General features: G+C 50.1%; 2 protein-coding genes across 3 annotated transcripts; one reads left to right on the top strand and one right to left on the bottom strand.

The window, feature by feature from the left end:
* Positions 1-811: 811 nt before the first annotated feature.
* Positions 812-11898, bottom strand: ABCF2 (ATP binding cassette subfamily F member 2). The gene is made up of 15 exons (XM_075042434.1): positions 11772-11898; positions 11290-11458; positions 8669-8881; positions 7553-7735; positions 7049-7220; positions 6799-6894; positions 5577-5679; positions 5390-5485; positions 5162-5281; positions 4515-4604; positions 4169-4279; positions 3846-3908; positions 3248-3376; positions 2201-2404; positions 812-1429 (listed from the first exon to the last, which is right to left on the bottom strand). The coding sequence occupies exons 2-15, from the start codon at positions 11441-11443 to the stop codon at positions 1292-1294; spliced, it is 1872 nt and encodes a 623-aa protein (XP_074898535.1). The 5' UTR covers positions 11444-11458; positions 11772-11898; the 3' UTR covers positions 812-1291.
* A 269-nt stretch (positions 11899-12167) lies between these two features.
* On the top strand, positions 12168-16477 carry CHPF2 (chondroitin polymerizing factor 2). Of its 2 annotated transcripts, none has more exons than XM_075042410.1 (4): positions 12168-12856; positions 13519-14083; positions 14529-14711; positions 14997-16477. In XM_075042410.1, the coding sequence occupies exons 1-4, from the start codon at positions 12582-12584 to the stop codon at positions 16257-16259; spliced, it is 2286 nt and encodes a 761-aa protein (XP_074898511.1). In that variant the 5' UTR covers positions 12168-12581; the 3' UTR covers positions 16260-16477. The 2 variants fall into 2 exon arrangements, with proteins under 2 accessions (XP_074898511.1, XP_074898520.1); XM_075042419.1 differs by lacking the exon at positions 12168-12856 and adding an exon at positions 12969-13204.
* Positions 16478-19331: the final 2854 nt, after the last annotated feature.

Below are 19331 nucleotides of genomic sequence, written 5' to 3'. Positions count from 1 at the left end.
CCTATTTTTCAATTTGCCTGTCAACATGTACTGTTGAACAGGTTACTGGGCTACAAGAACCTTTCACATGACCAGTGCAGCCATTCTCATGTGTCAGAAGTAATTAAAATGATAACTCACGATCACAAGAAGCTATTTGGTTTGATTTGCTACCTTTCTCTTTAGTACCTTTTGTTTTAAAAATACATGAAAAATTTATTTTGTTCAAGTTTGTGGCACAGGGTGAGGTTTAAACACCAGCTTTTCTAAAAATCTGTTATTAAGAACAAAAAAAACCCCTTAAACTAACTTCAGTTGATTAGTCTTGTTTAGTTAAACCTCAAGGAACAAATAATTAATTCAGAGTCCAAAAATCCTAAATTATCGATTCTCATTATTAGACCCATACAATTCAAGGCGAAGGAAAAAGCATACACCTAAGCCACTCTGTTGTAGAGAACACACACTGGTATTTTATAGATCTACACTCTGTCTCTAACTTCCAGTCTTCAGAACGCTTTCAAGTTGTATTGGTCAACAACAAATAAGGCATGTGTGGCTTGCTCCCCCTTCTGTCACTAACTGGAAAACCCAGTGCTCACTCTCGATTAGCAGGTTTCCCAGGCGTGAGGATCCTCCTCACTGCTCTGTACCTCCAGAGCTCAGTACTCACCACTTCATGCATCCCACAAGTTCTGGTCACAACTTTGGTGCTACTGAAGAAATGAACCTTCACCCCAGAAGAAAGGGCTCTGCATCCTTACTCAAAGCTCAGCACTAGGCTGATTTGCCCCAGCATGCCCTAATGACCACTATGGCTCACAAAACGAGACAAGACTGTTCTTCCCTCTTTATTGACTGATGGATTCTCAGGCAGATCTGTTAATTACACTGTTAAATAATAGTTAAAAACAAACCAAGGCCAGAGGAGTTTGAAGTGAAGTATCTAAACTGAAGCAGAAATTGGGAAGAAAGAGGCGGGAGAAGCTGGGCTGGGGTCTCCACTTCTGTATCACTGCAGCTCAGACACCCTAACTGCCACTGCCATGACCCCAGACCATTAGATTTCAAGGCCTGGCTCAGATAGGACATCATCTAAATATGGAAATGGTTGCCCAAACGTAGCCAGATCAGGAGAGAAGAGATCTGTCCAGATACAGAGGTGCAAGGCAAGTCAAGGGGAAGCAGTATTGCAGCAATCCTAGAACACAGCCAGAGATAGCAGCAGAGTCCCATTCCAGTCGGCAGATGAGTGAGTCACATTGGCCACTGTCAGTCTCCACAGGGAGCACCTGACCGACTGCTCTAGAGCTCACACATTGTGGGTCTTTTTGGTGAGCTGTGGATCCTCATCCACCAGCTTTGACTTGAGATGTTCCTTGTAGGCGAGGATGTCACCTTGCCACTTTGTGATTGTCTGCTTCTCACAGACCCAGATCTCCTGTGCAACCTGAAAGCGAGCAGACAAGAAGGAAAGGTTTACAGTACAGCATTTCATAATTTTACCAAAATTATAAAATTAACCAAAATCTACTCTCTGAAGTCTGGTAAGAAAAGAGTTTAATAACTTTCACACTTCAACTACCTACGAAAAATATCTGCAGTGAAATACCTCAACTGGTGTTTTCTGCATAATTTATAGAAGATTTTAGAACTAAAAATCCTTGACCCCTCAACATTTCTTTTTTTGCTCATGAACTAAGAAGGAAAGCCTTTCCTGCTAAATTGGGAATTGAATAAAAAAGTAGTTCTTGACATGAACTACTTGGATATAACACCCTGAAAAATAAAATTATACCTGAACTTGCAGACAAAGCTATAGCAGATAAAGCAGCACTTGACATTTGTGTGTACGTGGTGCAATTTCCTTCACCTGTGCAGATTGAGTGATAAAAAACTGTGCTAGAACTACTCCAGTATCGTTTAAAAAAAAAAAAAAAAATCTAGTTAAGGCCTCCGGAATATGTCATGATTTCCATTTAACTTATTCTTCACTTCTAGGTTTTGGGTTGTTTTATTTTTTTTTCTTTCAAGTACCTAATGTTTTCCTTGGCTAGCTCAGTAATTCTTTCACATGAACATGGCAAGAGAATCATGTCCAGTGATTTTTTTCCACTCACACATCTTTTTGGGACGAGTAAGAGTCAGTCAGTTGAAAACACCTTGTTTTAATTACTTAAAGTGTTAGAAAGGTGCTGACAACATTCACTACTTTTCTTACCTGTTGGATGAGTCTGAAGTCATGGCTGACAAGCATCATTCCTCCTTCAAATTCATTGATAGCATCTGCCAGAGCATCTATTGTTTCTATGTCCAAGTGGTTGGTGGGCTCATCCAGGAAAAGCATGTGAGGATTCTGCCAGGCCAGCCACGCAAAGCACACACGGCACTTCTGCCCATCAGAGAGGTTCCTAATGGGGCTCACCTGACAAACACAGACACTGTTCGCAGCTCTGCAGGGAAACTTGCAGGCTGCCACCCTGACCACAAAATATTCAGATCTCACGCTGTGATTCCAGTAGCTACGTGACACAAGAGGACAAAGTTTAGTCAGTCTTAAAGCTAGACTAAGCTTCTCTCACCAGCAGAACAAGGGAATTCCGGGGGCTTCTGAAGGAGTGTCCATGGCAAGACCCAGCTTGTGTTAAAGGTTCCAAGGGACAGTTAATTGAGATCTGACTAGTGTTCGTTGCATCCTGACACAGCTATAAAACTACTCTCAACTTCTGAAGTGACAAATGGGGAAGAACAACGTAAAAATCAACATTGAACTGCAGTGATGAGGATAACTCCTGTCATACATGTGATGTATGACATACAGGAGCATGTCATGTTTGGACTTAGAGCGCCACTAGTGTGGTCCTATCCTCTTATTTGAACCTAGTGGTCCCTACTCCCAGCTGAGAATGTGTTCTAGCATTTCTGCCTGGTATTCATCTCAGAAATAAGAGATAAGGAAACTAGTTCAAGTTACAATTAAAATATGCTCGAGTCTAGCACTATGCCACAACTTGTCTTCTCTTCACCCAGGTTCTGAGGAGGTAACCCATTCCAACCCACATATTGCTGCAATGCAAAGAAAGTTCCTATGTGCCGTAAGTTATTTTTTCTCCAATTTCAAAGGCAGAGATAGAAAAAGCATTTTTATGCTGTGGTGTGCCATGCTGCATACTGCATCACACTGTCAGTTATCAGTAGAGCAACAGAAAATGCAGCAGCTCTTACTTCCCTAATGAGCAAAAAGCAAATCTCAACAGCTCATACTCACCTGCTGCTTCCCTGTCAGACCATATCTGCCAATGATTTTCCTCATCTCCTCCTTCTCCTTGATCTCTGGGTAGCATTTCAGCATGTACTCCAGGGGTGAGAGGTCTAAGTCCAACTGCTCTTGCAAGTGCTGACAGAGAAGAAAACTCACCTTCAGGCTGTGCCAGCCATCCACTCCATGGCCAAAAGTACTTCCCCCCCTTATACCCCTCTGGTGCCAGCTGAGCAGCAGAACACAAGAGCCAATAACCCCACTCACAGTACAGCCACTGTGCTCAACTATTATGGAAGGAGTCTCCATTTCAGGAGCAGGAGTGCTGCTTCAGAATAGCAGACTTGTCCACCACCAAGCACAAGGCAACCATCTCTCCCGTAAAAGGTGAGAGGGTAAACAGAAAGGACGACAGCAAGCCTCTTTTCAGGGTAAGAACATTTGCTAGAGCCTGTTCAGCCAACAGAACAGTTCCTTCCCCCATCTCCAGGCACAGAAGGGCAGCAGTGGGAGGGGCCTTAGAAGCAGAAATAAGAGGGGCAAGATTCCTCATTCCTGACAGCAATTTCCTCAGTATCATGTCCCAGGTGGCTGTTGTAGGGAGTACCTGGTGGTATCTACCGATCTTCACGTGTGAGTGCTTGCGAATCATCCCATCTGTGGGCAGAAGCTAGAAAGGGAAGATAAAAACATTTCACCAGGAAAATTCCTCCTTTTGCCCTATGCCAGAAATAGAGAATCCAGCCATCTCCACTCTGGCACAGAGGAAGCAGCCTGAACGGATAATATGAGAGAAAAAGCCCTATATTGCAGCAAGACCTTAGGATTTCCAAGGCCTGACTGGGGTGCTCTGGCAAATAAGTGCAGCTTCGTTGAGGACTACCCCAAGGATAAAGGTCCAGAACAGGGCAGACAATGTAGGAAGCGTACCTCTCCTGTGAGCAGTTTCAGCAGTGTTGACTTTCCGGCTCCATTGGGTCCAACAAGAGCTACACGGGTATCCAGGTCAATCCCAAACTCCAGGTTATTATAGATCCATGGCTGCAAACCACAAAAATCTTGACTCATTATGCCTTTCCACTACTACCCAGAACCTCCGTGCTGCACCTGTAATGCTCTGTTCTCAACAGACTCAGCATTAACACTGCCAAGGAGTTTGATCCACTAGTCATATGCTGCAGACTGATCAGAAAGCTTAGCCAAAAGGCTCACATTCCCAAACAAGGCAGGGATACAAGTAATCTCCGTACAACCCATGCACATTCCCCACACTCACCCCATCCTTGGTGTATTTGAAGCTGACATTCTGCACCATGATGACAGGAGGGGGAATTTTCCCACAGGGTGGGAAATAGAATGACAAAGTCTGTTAACACAGAATATCCACTTGTTAGACACCCTGGAGCACAAGACAGCCCAGTTATTCTGGTATAACCATGCCTCACTACAAACATCATCTGTAGACCAAGGCACCAGACTGCAACTTTTTACGAGCCCCTCTAGCAACTCACTCACAGATTTATTCTGATTAGTTGCTTGCAAGCTCATCTGCTGGCTAATGAGTCCCTATTTCTTTCCCCTTGAAGCAAATGTGGGCTTATACTCTTCAAACAAGTAGGAGTTGCTATAAGCATCCTCCCCCATCTTCTCCAACCCTTAAACATTCATTTCTGATTTCTGTGTCTGCAAAATAGCCTTACTGATATGACAAATCCCCTTCTCTCCCCTAGAAATTTACTCCTCCTCTTTCCACTCTTCGGCATTACACTATCTTCAGTACAGTCATCCTTAGCACCAGGAAGGGTATACCATTCCTGCTCCCAGCTGCGTCAGCCATTCCTGCTGTCAGCTAAAGATCATTCTACTTATCTAGCCCATGTTTCCAATACTGATCTCTAGATGCAATCTCATGTCTAATCCTACCTTATCATTCACAACTCTCTCTGTCAAGCCAGAAGCCATCATTTTTTGAAGGGTCTTCTCCTTGCTCTGAGCTTGCCTGGCCAGCTTCGCACTACCATGACCAAATCGTGCAATGTAATTCTGCAACAAAACACAGACTTAGCCAAAAGCCATGATAACAAGGTTGAGGAGGTGCAGGGATGCCCACCTGCATGGGTAGAAAGAAAGTTCATGCAGCTAGGCAGATACCTTCATATGGGCAATCTGATCTTGCTCCCAGTGGAATCGCTTCATTTGATTTTCTTCTAGTTCCAAGCGAGTCTTTACATACTGATCATAATTTCCCTAGAAAGAGACCATAGAATATCAGACATGCCCCAGGGAACAGCTCCTGGTTTTGACAATTGCAATTTTTGACAGGGCACCACTTACTCACCGTGTAGTACTTCAGTTTGCGGTTGTGCATGTGGATTATGTTAGTGCAGACACCATTCAAGAAGTCCTGGGAGTGGGATATCAGCACAAGAATCCGCTTGAACCTGTGGCACCACATAAGTTATTAGAGACTAAGCTAGGAAAAGAATTCTTGCTTGTTGGCCCTGATGATGACAAAGGATTTACATGCACCAGGTCTCTCTTGCCTATAATCAGATTAAGAACAGAAAGATAACTGCCTTGGAGATGCTTTGGGAAATTTGGAGTAAAGCAGCTACAATCAGCTGCAGTAAGCAAATACTGCAAACACCTTTCATTGTGTTAAAACACTCTTCACCATAAGACAGTCTTCACCCATCTTCACAAAGAGTCAAGAGCTGGCTACCCATTTGGTAGATGACTAGTGCTACTGATGCAACTGACTCCACTGGCATCACACTTCTTAGAAGTTTCAACCTTTGCTGCTTACTTTCACCTTGGTACAGACCACCATCTGTTAGGTACACTATGCCTGGCTCTGCTCCTAATCTGTAAGATGACTAGTTAAAGCCTCCCCAAAAGGGAGAGGTTCACATTACTTTCCTACAACAGCTGACTTCTAAAGCAAGCATGCAGAAGGTTCAGCTGACAAAGCTGATGGAAAAAACCTCTGCAAATGAAAAGCCATGCTCACAATACAGTCCTTTTAATGCACAACCCAGATAACCTAAGATTCCTACCTATTCCTAAGCTTTTTGCCTTAAGCCTTAACATTTTACCTTTGTTTATGAAAAAGTCACCCAACGTACTAGAACAAGATGAAACTGACTCACTCAGATACTACAGTTCTGTGAAAACAGAGGAACAATATGCAGAAAGATGAGCTGGAAGCCAGGTCTGGAAAGCTCACACTACTGGTACCGCACACAGTGCCGGTACACAGGCTGCCAGGGCTGCTCCTGGCTTTCAAGGAAGTAGCTTTAACCAGGGAGTACAAACTAGCACTTCTCATTTCTTCAGTGAGGGAGAGACGGGGGCTTGTCTTGAATTCATTACCCTTGCATCAAGAACCCTTTGTAGACACATGTAGCAGCAAGCACAAGAAGGTGTCACTGGTACTGCAATATAGTTATGTAGCCACAAGAACTATAGACGGTTATTCCTGTAGCACTTGCTCATGTGCTGACAAGATGTTCCAGCAGAAAAGCACAACCCATAGAAGCAGCAAACTTGTTCATGCTTACGTTTTCAGCTCTTCCTCCAACCACACACAGGCATCCAGGTCAAGGTGGTTTGTGGGCTCATCTAGAAGCAGCATGAAAGGCCGAATGAAGAGGGCTCTGAAAGGAGAGGGGAGATGACAGTGTAGGGTAAATGAAGGTAACCCAAAGCCTCTCAGCTCTGCTCTGAGTTCTTAGAACTGTGTACACGGTGCTGCAGAGTCAGGAGCAGGCAGGCATTCTCCCAGGAGGCACCAGGCAGTATACCACTCACCTAGCAAGAGCCACCCTCATTCGCCAGCCACCACTAAAGTCCTTCAGCTTCTTCCTCTGCATGGCTGGCGTGAACCCCAAGCCGTGAAGGATACGTGAGGCCCGTGCTTCTGCCTTGTCAGCATCCAGCTCCTCCAGACGTTCATATAACTCCAACAGTTTCTCACACTCCGCTGAAAGAGAGCCTGCCTGTCAGCACTTCTACCAATAAAGGGCTCTCAGCTGCACCTCTATACAGCTGGGAAAGCTCATAGTCCATCTGCTTTACCACTATTCAGCCCCCTCCATTCCCAAGCCTGAGACACTTCTTAAGAAGCTGCATGGAATAATTTCATCCAAAGAAGTGTAATCCCACAGGACTTTTCAACTAGTACAGGGCAGCTGGGGGAAAGAGGTACCGTAACATGTAAAAACTCTGCCAAGGAACCCAAGTAACACCTTTTCTTCGGTGGGGAGGGAAATGGAGGAAATGTCCCTTGTCCACAGGGACTCCAAGAAGCTTTACCATCTTCATGAGCCAGACGTTCCGCCTCTCGTTCTAACATGGCCCTCTCTGTATCCACTTCCATCACACACTGTAAAGGGGTCTTGTCACTGGGAGGCATCTCTCGGGTCAGGTGATAGATGTCAATATGCTCTGGGATGGGCACTTCTCGTTTCCCAATAGCTGACAAAAGCATGGATTTCCCTGTGTGCAGACAGACATTCCACAATTACTTGTTGGATTCGGTAAGATACAATTGCAAAGAGAAATGGATGAGATGCAGTCAGATCCCATTGATTCCCTCCCTTTCCCACCCCAGAAAATCCTTGGGAATTTCTTGCCCAAGAGGCCAGAATAATTAGAGACACAGCAGAGCCTACTGCCTCACTGTGCCAGGCTCCCCCCCAGCTAAGGCTCACCACACCAAGGACAGGATTGAGACACAAAGAAGCTCTTTGGAAACCACTGCAGTTCAGCCCTTGCCTGGATTTAGGGAACTTTATCTCTGCTGTATACTTCCTGCTGTCTAACCAGGTCTGACATCTGTTACCAGGACCCCTGACTCTAAAGACTTCTAACATAGAGGAAAGTAATGCACTCGTCACTAGAGAACCTAAGTGTTTTCCTGAAAGTTAAACCAGCTGGTCACTCTTACTAGCTCTTCTTCAATTACATCCGCATCCTGCATCTCTCCATGTAGAGCGTCGCCTTCTCCAGTGACTGTGCAGTTGTCTTCCCATTCAGGCCAAACCACACACTCCCTACTCCTCCATGCTGTGCAAGTTCTTTGACCAATAGCATCAGAACTGGGTTTATTGACACTGCTAAACAAATGCTGCAAACAGGAATCAGACAGCTTCACAGATCCTAGACATCTCATCCAGCTCTCCACAGAAACAAGTTCCAATGCACAGTCTAAAGCCACAATGCAACCCCATACTTCTACCAGCAATCCTAGCAATTCCTCTTCCTGGGTGGGGAGTTGGGAGAACAGAAACTGCTGTGTCCCAGCCACATCTGTCTAACAGCCTTGTTTGTGGTTTCCAGCATTTACTACCTGCATCTGTCCAGCTGCTCAGCAGCACGGAATCTTCACCAAGCTCCAAGAAGCCCATGTCACAGTGCCCCACAGCTTACCAATCCCATTGAGTCCAATCAAGCCGTAGCGCCTCCCGGAGTTCAGCTCAAGTTTTGTATCACTCAGCAGCTCCTGGCCGTGGAAGGTCAGCGAAAGGTTAATGATGTGCACATCAGTGCTGTTGGGATGGGAGGCCAGCACTCCTGTCACAGCACGGGCAGCAGCTTTCTTTAATTCAAAGTCCTCCAGCTCCTTTGTAAGAGCATCCACCTCTATATGCAGAGACAGACCAGAAGTGTTACTGATTTACAAATACAAGGGAAGCCATAAACCCCTGTACCAATAGGCCAAGGACCACGAAAACAACTCCCATGTCCCCATTTCTACAGAAACGTTGTGTAGGCCCAGATGCAATGACACTCAGCTTTTCAGCTTAGCAGATGGATATATCTGGTCTAACAGGAACTTCCACCTGCTCTCTAAATAAAATATGACCATTAGAACTAAGTGAGCAGCAAGAACAGCTAGCCTGTTATCTGAGTATGATGGAACTAACCCTCACTGCAGGAAGGACAGGGGTGGGAAGAGAACTTATAAAGTATTGCTTGCAAGCTTAAGCAAAGGGCTGGCCAGAAGAAAACTTGGCTAGAAAAGAAATGAAGGGAAAGCTGAGAGGATGAAAGAAGCAGCAGCACTGGAACAGGCCCTACCATTTTTCTGAGAAGTTAATATGTCCATATGCCTGCCCCACTCTTCCTTTCCTCCTACAGCACAAGCAAATCTTTTCTGTCAGGCCGATCTTCTGTTGCAGCCCTGCGTTAGAGTCCAATTTTCACCCCTTGGTGAGACACTGCCATTTGAAGAAGAAAATGGCATTCAGGATCTCAGCCATACTCCAGCTGCTCAGAGCAGAGACCTGGTGTTCAGATTGTTCGGGCCAATGAGGGATACCACCCCAGCTATCAATGTCTAGCACTCCTGGAAAAATCACTATTGCCACCAAGGCAAACGTGCCTTAGCCAAGAAGGAGCAAAAAACATCAGCTGCGCTGACACAGGACCCCCTTTGAAAAGCACGGGCAGTGCAAGCAGTCCAGTTACATACACAAGCAAACCAGATTAGTGAAAAGCGGGGCGAGGCAGTTTTGTCCTGGACATGTAATTATTTCACAGGGAACTGCCAGTAAGGAACAGGCAGGGACCGACCCGCATCGCCCGTGCCCTGATGTCGGCACCGGTTTACCAGCCTCCCCTGCACTCCCAACGCCGGCTCAGCACCTCGCTCGTCAGCAGACCGAGCCAGCGGCGCCTGCCCAGCCCGCGCCTACCCCTCCGGCAGCGCCGCTCGCAGCGGCCGGCGGAGCGCCCTGCCCGCCGCGGCCCGGTCCCGGAGGCGGGGCGCCGACAGCCCGAGGCCCGGCCCCGCCGCGGCTTCCCCAGGCCTCGCCAATAGGGAGGCGGCATGCCAAGGAGCCACGGGAGCGGGCGGCGATTGGCCGCCGCCGGCTCCGGGCGGGCGCCGAGTCCCCGCCTGGAGCCGGCGGCGCCGGTGCGGGCCGGGGCCCGGGGTCGCCCCGCCGCGGCGGACGGCCGAGCCGCCTGCGGTGACCCGGCCAGCGCCGCGTTCAGGCAGCGGCCGCGTCCCGCCTGTGGTCCGGGCCCAGCCGCCAGGCGCAGGTGCCGCCAGCAACTCGGAGCGTGCCTGGGGACCACGGGGGGCGCTGGCGAAGAGCGGGGTCCTGGGGAGACCGGCCCCTTCGCCTCGCCCTCCCGACCGCCGTGCCTTCGGGGTCCTGGGGAGACCGGCCCCTTCGCCTCGCCCTCCCGACCGCCGTGCCTCCGGCCGCCCGGCGTCTCTGTGTCACGCACCGAGTGCCTCTTAAAACGACGCGCTGGGGGCTGAGCCTGAAAAAACTTGTGTGCCCAACAGCCTGCTGGTTACCAGGTGGGCTAAAGGACAAAAAATAACCTCTCTCTCTCTGTAAGCTTCACCTTGCCTATTTCCTTTAGGGAGGTCAACAGCTCTTTGTTGACAAAGTCTCTCTTGTTAAGATAGCCGGGCTCTTAGTTTCTGCAAACCAACTCTGTCCCCAAAAAACAGATGAAAAGAGGGCCGTAGCAGTATCAGTAAGAGCAGTCACTAGAGTGACTGTTCAGCCACTAGAGTGGTCCCTGCAGCAGTAAAAAAACCCAAACAAAACAAAAAAACCCAAACGGGTCTGGGCATCAAGTACCAGAAGATTGGGACGGTATCTGCCTGAGAGGGAAAAGATACCATCAGCGCCCTTTGCCTTTACCGCGCAAGCCTCAAGTGGGGGCCTGGGGAGTCCTTCGCCTGCCCAGTTTAAGGGGAGCCGCCACACATTTCTGTCGGTGTCCTGCTGGCTCCAAAGAGAGAGCATGGTCCTCGTGCCAGACGCTGCAGCCAACCCAGCTCAGCGCAAGCCCGTGCCCACGGGCTATTTCAGCTGAAGAGGAACAGGCGTCCCAGTTTACTGGGCCGTGGGCGCCACCGAATGCGTACAGCCCTGCCCACGAACAGCCCTGCCTGGACGCTCCTAGCATCGGCACGCACGGGGCCGCCGGGCCGACCCCCACCGAGGGCAAGCAGGGGCACAGGGACACAAGCCAGGCACCCGCCGGCGCAGCGGGACCGGCGTTCCGGCGGGGCCGCCTCTCACCTGGCAGCGACGTTCCGTTGGCCTCCGGGGGCCGGACCTCCTGCGGCTCCGTCCCGGTATCGCCGTTCTCCTCCGGGGCCCGGCGCGGCCGCTGCCGGGCCTTGGCCGCCTCCTTCTTCTTGGCCGCCTTCTTCTTGGCCAGGTCCGAAGGCATGGCGCGGCGTAGGGGCTGCGGCGGGGGTGCGACAGGCGCCGTTAGGCCGCGCCGCGCCGATCCGGCCCGCCCCGCCCCCGTTCCCCGCCTCGGCGGCCCCGCGAACCGCCCGCCCCGGCCCGGAGCACGCGGCGCCGACGGGCCCGGCCGAGGGCTGCCCGCCCGCCCGCGCCGCGCCGCCCGACCCAGCCCGGCCTCCTGCCCGGCCTCCTCCTCCTCCTCCTCCTCCTCCTCCTCCTCCTCCTCCCCCTCCCCTTCTTCCTCCTACCCCCCCACCCCGCCGCGCCGCGCCGCCAGGCCCAGCCTGCGCCGCCCGCCCGGCCCGCACCGGCTGGTCCGCGCTTTCCTTCTGTCGCAACAGGACAGCTGCTACCGCGTGCGCACGCCCCGCCCCTCCCGGAACAGCGACCAATCGGAGCGCGAAGCGTCACCGGCCGCCAGGCGACCGCGCTGCTCTGGGAAGGGGAGTCCGCGGACCCTGCCGCCCGCCGGGCCGGAGCGCGCCGCCGGCTCCCGGGCACTGCGCGTCCCGGCCTGCACCGCGCCGCGCCGCTCCGGCCAGCACCGGCCCCAGGCCCCACCCCCGGCGCACCCCGCGGCCGCCGCCGGCAGGGGGCGGTGGCTGGCGGTACCATAGAGGTGGCGGCGCCACCGGGGTAGAGCGGCCGCCGGGGCGCCATAGAGGGGGGAAAGGGGAAGCGGAAGCGGAAGCGCGTGAGGGTCGCGATGAGGCGGCTGAGGTGGCAGCGGCGGCAGCGCGGCCGGGCGGGAGCCGCTGCCTCCCCCCGCGCCCCCGGCACGGAGCTCCGCGCCGCCCCCGGCCCTGCCGCCGGCCTGCAGGTGAGAGAGCCGCGGGGCCACTGACCCGCGCGGGCCGGCGCCGGGGACCGGTGCGCGGCCACCGCGGGGGCTGCCGCGCTCCCACCCGCCCGCTGCCCCCGCAGGGCCCGCCGCCGCCCCGTGCCGCCCGAGCGCCCCGCGCCGGCGATGCCCCGCGGCCGCCGGCTCCCCGAGCGCCGGAGCGGCCCCGTGAGCCCGCCCCGCACGTAGCGGGCCCGCCGCCGCCCGCCCAGACCGGACCGGACCGCCCCGCGGCTGGACGTCGCCCCGGCGGGGCCCCGCTGGCCCCAGCGCCGCCATGCGCCTGGCTGCGCTGCTGGCTGCGTTGCGGCCCGTGCTGCCGCTCGTCCTGGGCCTCTCCCTTGGCTGCAGCCTGAGCCTGCTGCGCGCCTCCTGGAGCCAGAGCGGAGGCGAGGACCGGTGCCTGGGGGCGGCCGGCCGGCCCGGGCCCCTAGCTGGCGGAGCGCGTCCGGAGGCAGCGGATGGAAGGCCAGGCCCCGGCCACGAGGACTTCAGGCCTAGGATTGTTCCATACTACAGAGACCCCAACAAGCCTTACAAAAAAGTGCTCAGGTAAAACCTGTTCTTTTGGCCAGGCCTTCCTTCGAGGAAAGCAGTTGCATACGGATGGTATTTGGGGTTCTAAATCTTTCTGCACGTTAACAGGTTCAAGGCAGAGTATGCTGTTTGAAATGCCTTGTGTAGCAGGCAATGGCTAAGATTGTTACCTTAAAGGGGTGCAAGAGACGTATCTAAGAAGTTAATTTAAAGAAAAAAAAAAAGGCAACAGAAACGCCCAAGAAGATTGAGAACGTTTCTTCTTTTATTACTCATGTCCAACAGAAGATGTTAAATTATTCTTCAAAACTTTTTTGACCAATCCATTCATTAGGAAAATTTTGAGCAGTTAATAATAATAAGGTATGTAACTTGCAAGTGGTTAGTTCTGGTTTTTGTTTGGGGTTTTTTTGTTGTTTGTTTGTTTGTTTTTTTACTTACGCTAGCACAGTTTCCTAGCTCAGAGAAATGATGTGAGATTGTGGTTTCCTTGAAGGAAGCAAAGATTTTGCAAAATGGGGTTTTTAATAGTGAGTCTTCTCTTAAAGCTCTACTTTTAGGTTTAACTGTTTCACCACTGGTAGACTCCAGCAGATAAAGACATATCCCAAGTTACCTTAATCCTTTGATTTTTGTCACTCAGCTGTTTGTCACATAGGTATGTCCTTCCTTTACAGAACTCGCTATATCCAGACAGAATTGGGATTCCATGAGAGACTGTTTGTGGCTGTGCTGACCTCCAAGGCTACCCTGAATACGTTGGCAGTGGCAGTGAACAAGACAGTAGCCCATCACTTCCCACGCCTGCTGTACTTCACGGGGTTGCGCAGTGCCAAGGTGCCTCATGGCATGGTGCTGGTGGCCCATGGCGATGAGCGTCCCATTTGGCTCATGTATGAGACCATGCACTATATCCATCAGCATTTTGGTTCTGACTATGACTGGTTCTACATCATGCAAGATGACACCTATGCCCAGGCTGAACAGGTCAAGGCTCTGGTGACGCACCTAAGTATTAACCAAGATGTCTACCTGGGACGAGCGGAGGAGTTTATCGGGGGAGATGAGCAGGCCCGCTACTGTCATGGTGGCTTTGGCTACCTGATCTCCCGCAGTCTGCTGCTTAAGCTCCATCCGCACCTGGACAGCTGTCGCAATGAGATCCTCAGCGTGCGGCCAGATGAGTGGCTGGGACGTTGCATCATCGATTTCCTTGGCATAACTTGTGTTTCCCAGCTCCAGGTACTACCTCCCATCTCAGAGTTTTGTGTCAGCTAAGCCCAAATGAACCCGTGTTCTTACTAGTTCCCTGCGACATAGCAGAGGGGCTTTTCTGTGAGCCTCTGCTGTGAGTTACAGAGGAGAAAAGGTCTGTGTGGTGTGGCAGCATCGGGGAGAGGCCCATAATCAAAGCTGAGACATTGGGCGAGAGAGCACATACAGCATTTAATTTTCAGCCTACGAGCAGATGCTGATCCACAGGTTTTTGGAGGTCAGGTAAAGGGCACATCGGTACCAATAAGCAAGTGGGCATGTAGTGTTGAGGAGAACGACACAACTCTTATCTTTTCATCTCTGGGCACTGCAGTCAGCATGGAAAGAGGGACAAATGCATGTCTGGGGTGAGGGAGGGCTTCTTGGTGAACTCGAGTTTCGTGCCAGTCTTTCTGGCTCTTGTCCACTTCAGGGCCAGCATTATCACACCTATGAATTGGCCAAAAATACTGAGCCGGAGAAGGAGGAAGAAGAGGAGTTCCAGGCAGCTCTTGCTGTGCACCCTGTTTCTGACATGACTCTGATGTACCGGCTGCATAAGCACTTCAGCAGGATCCAGCTGGACAGAGCCTACCAGGAGATCCAGGACCTCCAGGTATGTGGTGAGGGATATCTACAAAAACTCCTCGACCAAACAGGTTTCCTCTTCTTTTAACATGGTGAAGGAAGATTATTGCTTCTGTTTGTAGGTGGCGATCAGCCAGACACAGGGTATAGTCCTGCATCTCAGAAGTAGCACTTCTGATACCACGTTATCCAAAACTGCTGGTGTGATACTACTAAGATACAGTTTTAGGTGGTGAGGCAGGCCTGGGTGGGAGATGGACTGGACCTCTTTGAGAAAGTGGTGGGGATCAGTGCGTGTTCTCTCTTTGCACAGATGCAGATCAGGAACCTGACGTCACTGACCCCTGCAGGTGAGGCAGGCTTGACGTGGCCTGTGGGCATTAATGCCCCATTTCTTCCAAAGTCACGTTTTGAGGTAATCAGCTGGGACTACTTCACTGAGCAGCACCTATTCTCCTGTCCTGACGGCTCCCCCAAGTGTGAGCTCTCTGGAGCTGGCAAAGCAGATGTCAGTGAAATCATTGAGTCTGCACTTGAGCAACTTAACAGCCGCTACCAGCCTCTGCTCCGCTTCAGCAAGCGGCAGTTGCTGAATGGCTATCGGCGTTTTGACCCCACACGGGGCATGGAATATACATTGGACCTACTGCTGGAGGCAGTGACCCAAAAGGGCCACAGTCACATTCTGGCCAAACGAGTGAGCTTGGTGCGGCCCTTAAGTAAGGTGGAAATTATTCCTATGCCATACGTGACAGAGGCCACACGGGTGCAACTGGTGCTTCCCTTGACAGTACAGGACCTGGATTTTGTGGCAAACTTCCTGGATATGTTTGCTATGAACACACTGGATACACATGATAATGCCTTGCTGACTTTGCTTTTCATCTACCATCCCTATGATGCCCAGCGAGTCAGTCAGGTGGATGTTTTTGCTGGAGTCAAAGCCATGGTAGGAGAGCTGGAGAAGCGCTATGCAGAAGTTAAAATCCCCTGGATTAGTGTTAAAACTGAGGTGCCATCACAAGTGAAACTCATGGATATAGTCTCAAAGAAGCACCCTGTGGATACACTATTCTTCTTGGCCAGTGTATGGACAGAAATCAACATGGAATTCCTGAACCGCTGCCGCATGAATACCATCAGCAATTGGCAGGTCTTTTTCCCAGTGCATTTCCAAGAGTTCAACCCTGCACTTGTGTACCGTGGTGAGCAGACTGCATCCTCCAGCACTGACTTCCTGAGGGATGGGCATTTTGACAGATACTCCTTTGCTGAGGCCTGCTTTTATAACTCTGACTATATGACGGCACGTACCAAGCTAGCAGCTGATATCCTAGACCGAGATGAGGTGCTGGAGAGCATGGAGGTATTTGATGTCTTCCTCCACTATTCTGGTCTGCACCTGTTTAGGGCTGTGGAGCCAGGGTTAGTGCAGAAGTACACACTGAGGAGCTGCAATCCCCGGCTTAGTGAGGAGTTATACCACCGCTGTGTGCTTAGTAACTTGGAAGGACTTGCATCCCGCTCACATTTAGCCATGGCCCTCTTTGAGCAGGAACAGGCCAACAGCACTTGAGAGACTAGAAACATCAAGAGCTTCTCAGCACCTTAACACTTGGCACTTTCCATCCCCTTCCCAGCCTTGCCATGGGTGAAGGGCATGTGAGGTCAAGGGAGGAGGAAGACTTTCCCAGCCCTGCTCTGAGGCACAGGCATGGGCTACGGAGAGAGGCTGTTTCTGTGGGGTTTTTTGTTTGTTTGTTTTTTAAATAAATAAAAGTTTCTTTCCAGGCACACTCATGTGGTTACTTGTAAACTTTATAGCATCTGGGATGAGGGATTTAAAACAAGCTGTAGAGTCGACCTTACTTTAAGCCACGCAATTCTGCTGAGCAGTGCAGAGAGAGGGTGAATGAGCTATGTACTATAACAAAGTTACCTCAACTATGCTACTCTCAGTGCTTTTGTTGCACCCTCCTGTGTGTTTGTGTCTTCATGTGTTCATTTTGCAAGGAGGCATAAACAGTTTGTCCAGTTTGCTGTTGGACAAAGCTATTCAAGTGCACTTTCATTTCACTACGTTTGGCTCCTCCGCAACTGCAGAATGTTGATTTTTGTTGTGTAATCTGGGAAGGTGAAGGAGCAGGAACTTCCCTTTGACATGCACCAAGCTTGCTTCGGTTGGGCTGAGCACTGTGGTATGACACAGGGTTGCTGTATGCCCTAGAGAGCAACCAGGAACTGTCTGAAGGTCCCAACAACTACCTTTCAGTTCTACAGATTGAGCAAAGTATTTTCAGGGATAATAACAGATATGTCACTTCCTATCACAGATGTGCAGATGGCATGGCGAGCAGATTTAACAGGTCAGTTTCAATTTCATTACTGGGTAAGTCCTGCACCTGTTAAAGTGGTGAGCCTGTGCACCTGTACTAAGGGAAAGAAAACTCCTCAGTTACACCATACTTTTTGACTGTGCTCCTGGCTCTAGACAACTTCAGTACACACAGTTTTGGGACCTGGTGTCCATCAGGTATATCCACCTGCTTGCCACATGCATCTTAGATGGAAGCAGGCAACTGTTTGCTTATTCTCAAGGGCTGTTATTCCCAATTGATGTCCATGTTTTCATTAATGTAATTATTAAATGGATGAAAAGCTGTCTTTTAATGACCAGGTATAGGTTTTCAGTGTGCTTCTGTGGGAACAGGTTTTTGGCCAAATGTCACTCATTACATTAGGTAATTTGAAGAGAAGAATGTTGGTAAAAGTTCGCAGCTAACAAAGGTTAACCAGATGGGAGCAAATGAGGATAGGTTTGTTATGCAGAATGATTCAGTTATAAGATGTACTTATATGTAAGACAGGTTAACTGCAAAATCATTTATCTAGAAATGAAGCAAGCAGGTCATGTTTTGGATTTCTCTATTCTGTATCCCAGAGAAGGGACCTCTGGAGTTCAACCTCAACCCTGCACAAAGGGTCAGCTAGAGCAGGTTACTCAGGACTGTGTCCAGTTGCATTTTAAAGATGGAGACTCCACCATCTCTCCTGGCAATCTGTTCCAGTGTCTAATAACTTTTACAGTTAAAAAGTTCTTTCTTGTATTTAAATGGAATTTCTTGCATTTCAGTTTGTGGCCACTGCCTCTTGTCATGTCACTGGACACCTCTTGTCATGTCACTGGACACCACTGAGACGCATCTGTTCCACTCTTCCTTATGCTCTCCCATCAATGACTTACATGGGTAAGAGCCAGGCTGAGCCTGTTCTTTTCCAGGCTAAACAATCCCAGCTCTCACACCCTCCCCTGTTATGACAGACACTCCAATTAACCATCTTCACAGCCCTTTGCTGGACTCGCTCCAGTATGTACCTGTCTGTCTTGTACTGGGGTGCCCAGAACTGGACCCAGCACTCCAAACGTGTCTCACCAGTGCTCAGCAGAGGAGATGGATCACTGCCCTTGACTTGCTGGCAACACTCCTCCTAATGGAGCCCAGGATGCTGTTGCCTGCCTTTGCTGCAGGGGAACACTGCTGGCTTACATTTAACTTGTTATTCATCAGGACATCACCAATCTTTTCACTGCAAAGCTTTCAGCTTTCCAGCTGCTTCTTTCCAGCCAGAATGCTAGAAATCAAAGGTCAAAGCCCTGATGCGAACTTGTGAATTTCAGTGCAATGAGCCAGTGAGTGTGACTAGCCCCATTCATGGCTGCATAAGCACTGTTTAAGGAAAGAGGTTGTATTTGCCATACTCGTGAGGACTATGAGGTGGAGATCTGGTGTCAGCATCAAAAGAGATGCTGAAAGATTAGAAAAGCTTCAAAAGAAGTATTCAAAGTCTGAGACATTGCTTCAAATTGGATAGAAATCTCAGATTTGTTTATTTAAAATGTGAGAGATGTCTTGATCACATTTACATGGGAAGAAGTCAGATCTCTGCTGAATGTCTTACTGGGATGCATGTTTGTGGCTAAGCAATCCTTCAAAGAGTGAGAACGAGAGAAGCTAACTGGGAAACTTTTTTCTTGTTACGAGTGGTTGTTTTGCATGAGGAGGTGCTGATCTGTTATGATCCCAGTAGGAGAGGCACTCAGACTGTGTAAGGTATCATTTAAAATATGATGTATTAGAGCTAACACTATAAAGAAAATAGTATAGATAATCTTACATCCTTGAGATGCGGGGAACCCCAAGTGGTGTAGCCTGGAATGGGCCTCTGATCCACACATAGCACACCATTCAGACTCCATCTGTGGAGTAGATTCTCCCGTTTTGGCCATTACAGCTATTACAGGATTACAAGAAAACAACTCTATTCATCATTTCTACTGTCAGACAGAAAGGATGTTTGCATGAGAATTTCTTGCCTCGCTTTTAGACAAAGGCAAGGCCACACAGGTGGCATAATCTCCGGTGTGGACAGAGAGCTGCCTGCAGTCTCTTCTGTTACAACAAGCTGGCTGAGGTTGTCCTGCGAGCAAGGATTTATGCAGCAAACAGGCCTGAATGTCCCACAGTGTGGGCAGCACAGCACAGGCCCGTGCACACTCAGGTTAACTGTTACGTGGGGCATCAACTCGATGTACAGGGACTGTCTTCCAGTCAGGATCACTACAATAGCAAAGATGGACAATGTAAGA

Source organism: Buteo buteo, chromosome 2 (assembly GCF_964188355.1).
Source record: "Buteo buteo chromosome 2, bButBut1.hap1.1, whole genome shotgun sequence".
Lineage (NCBI taxonomy): Eukaryota > Metazoa > Chordata > Aves > Accipitriformes > Accipitridae > Buteo > Buteo buteo.
This window is presented reverse-complemented; position numbering and strand designations above follow the sequence as displayed.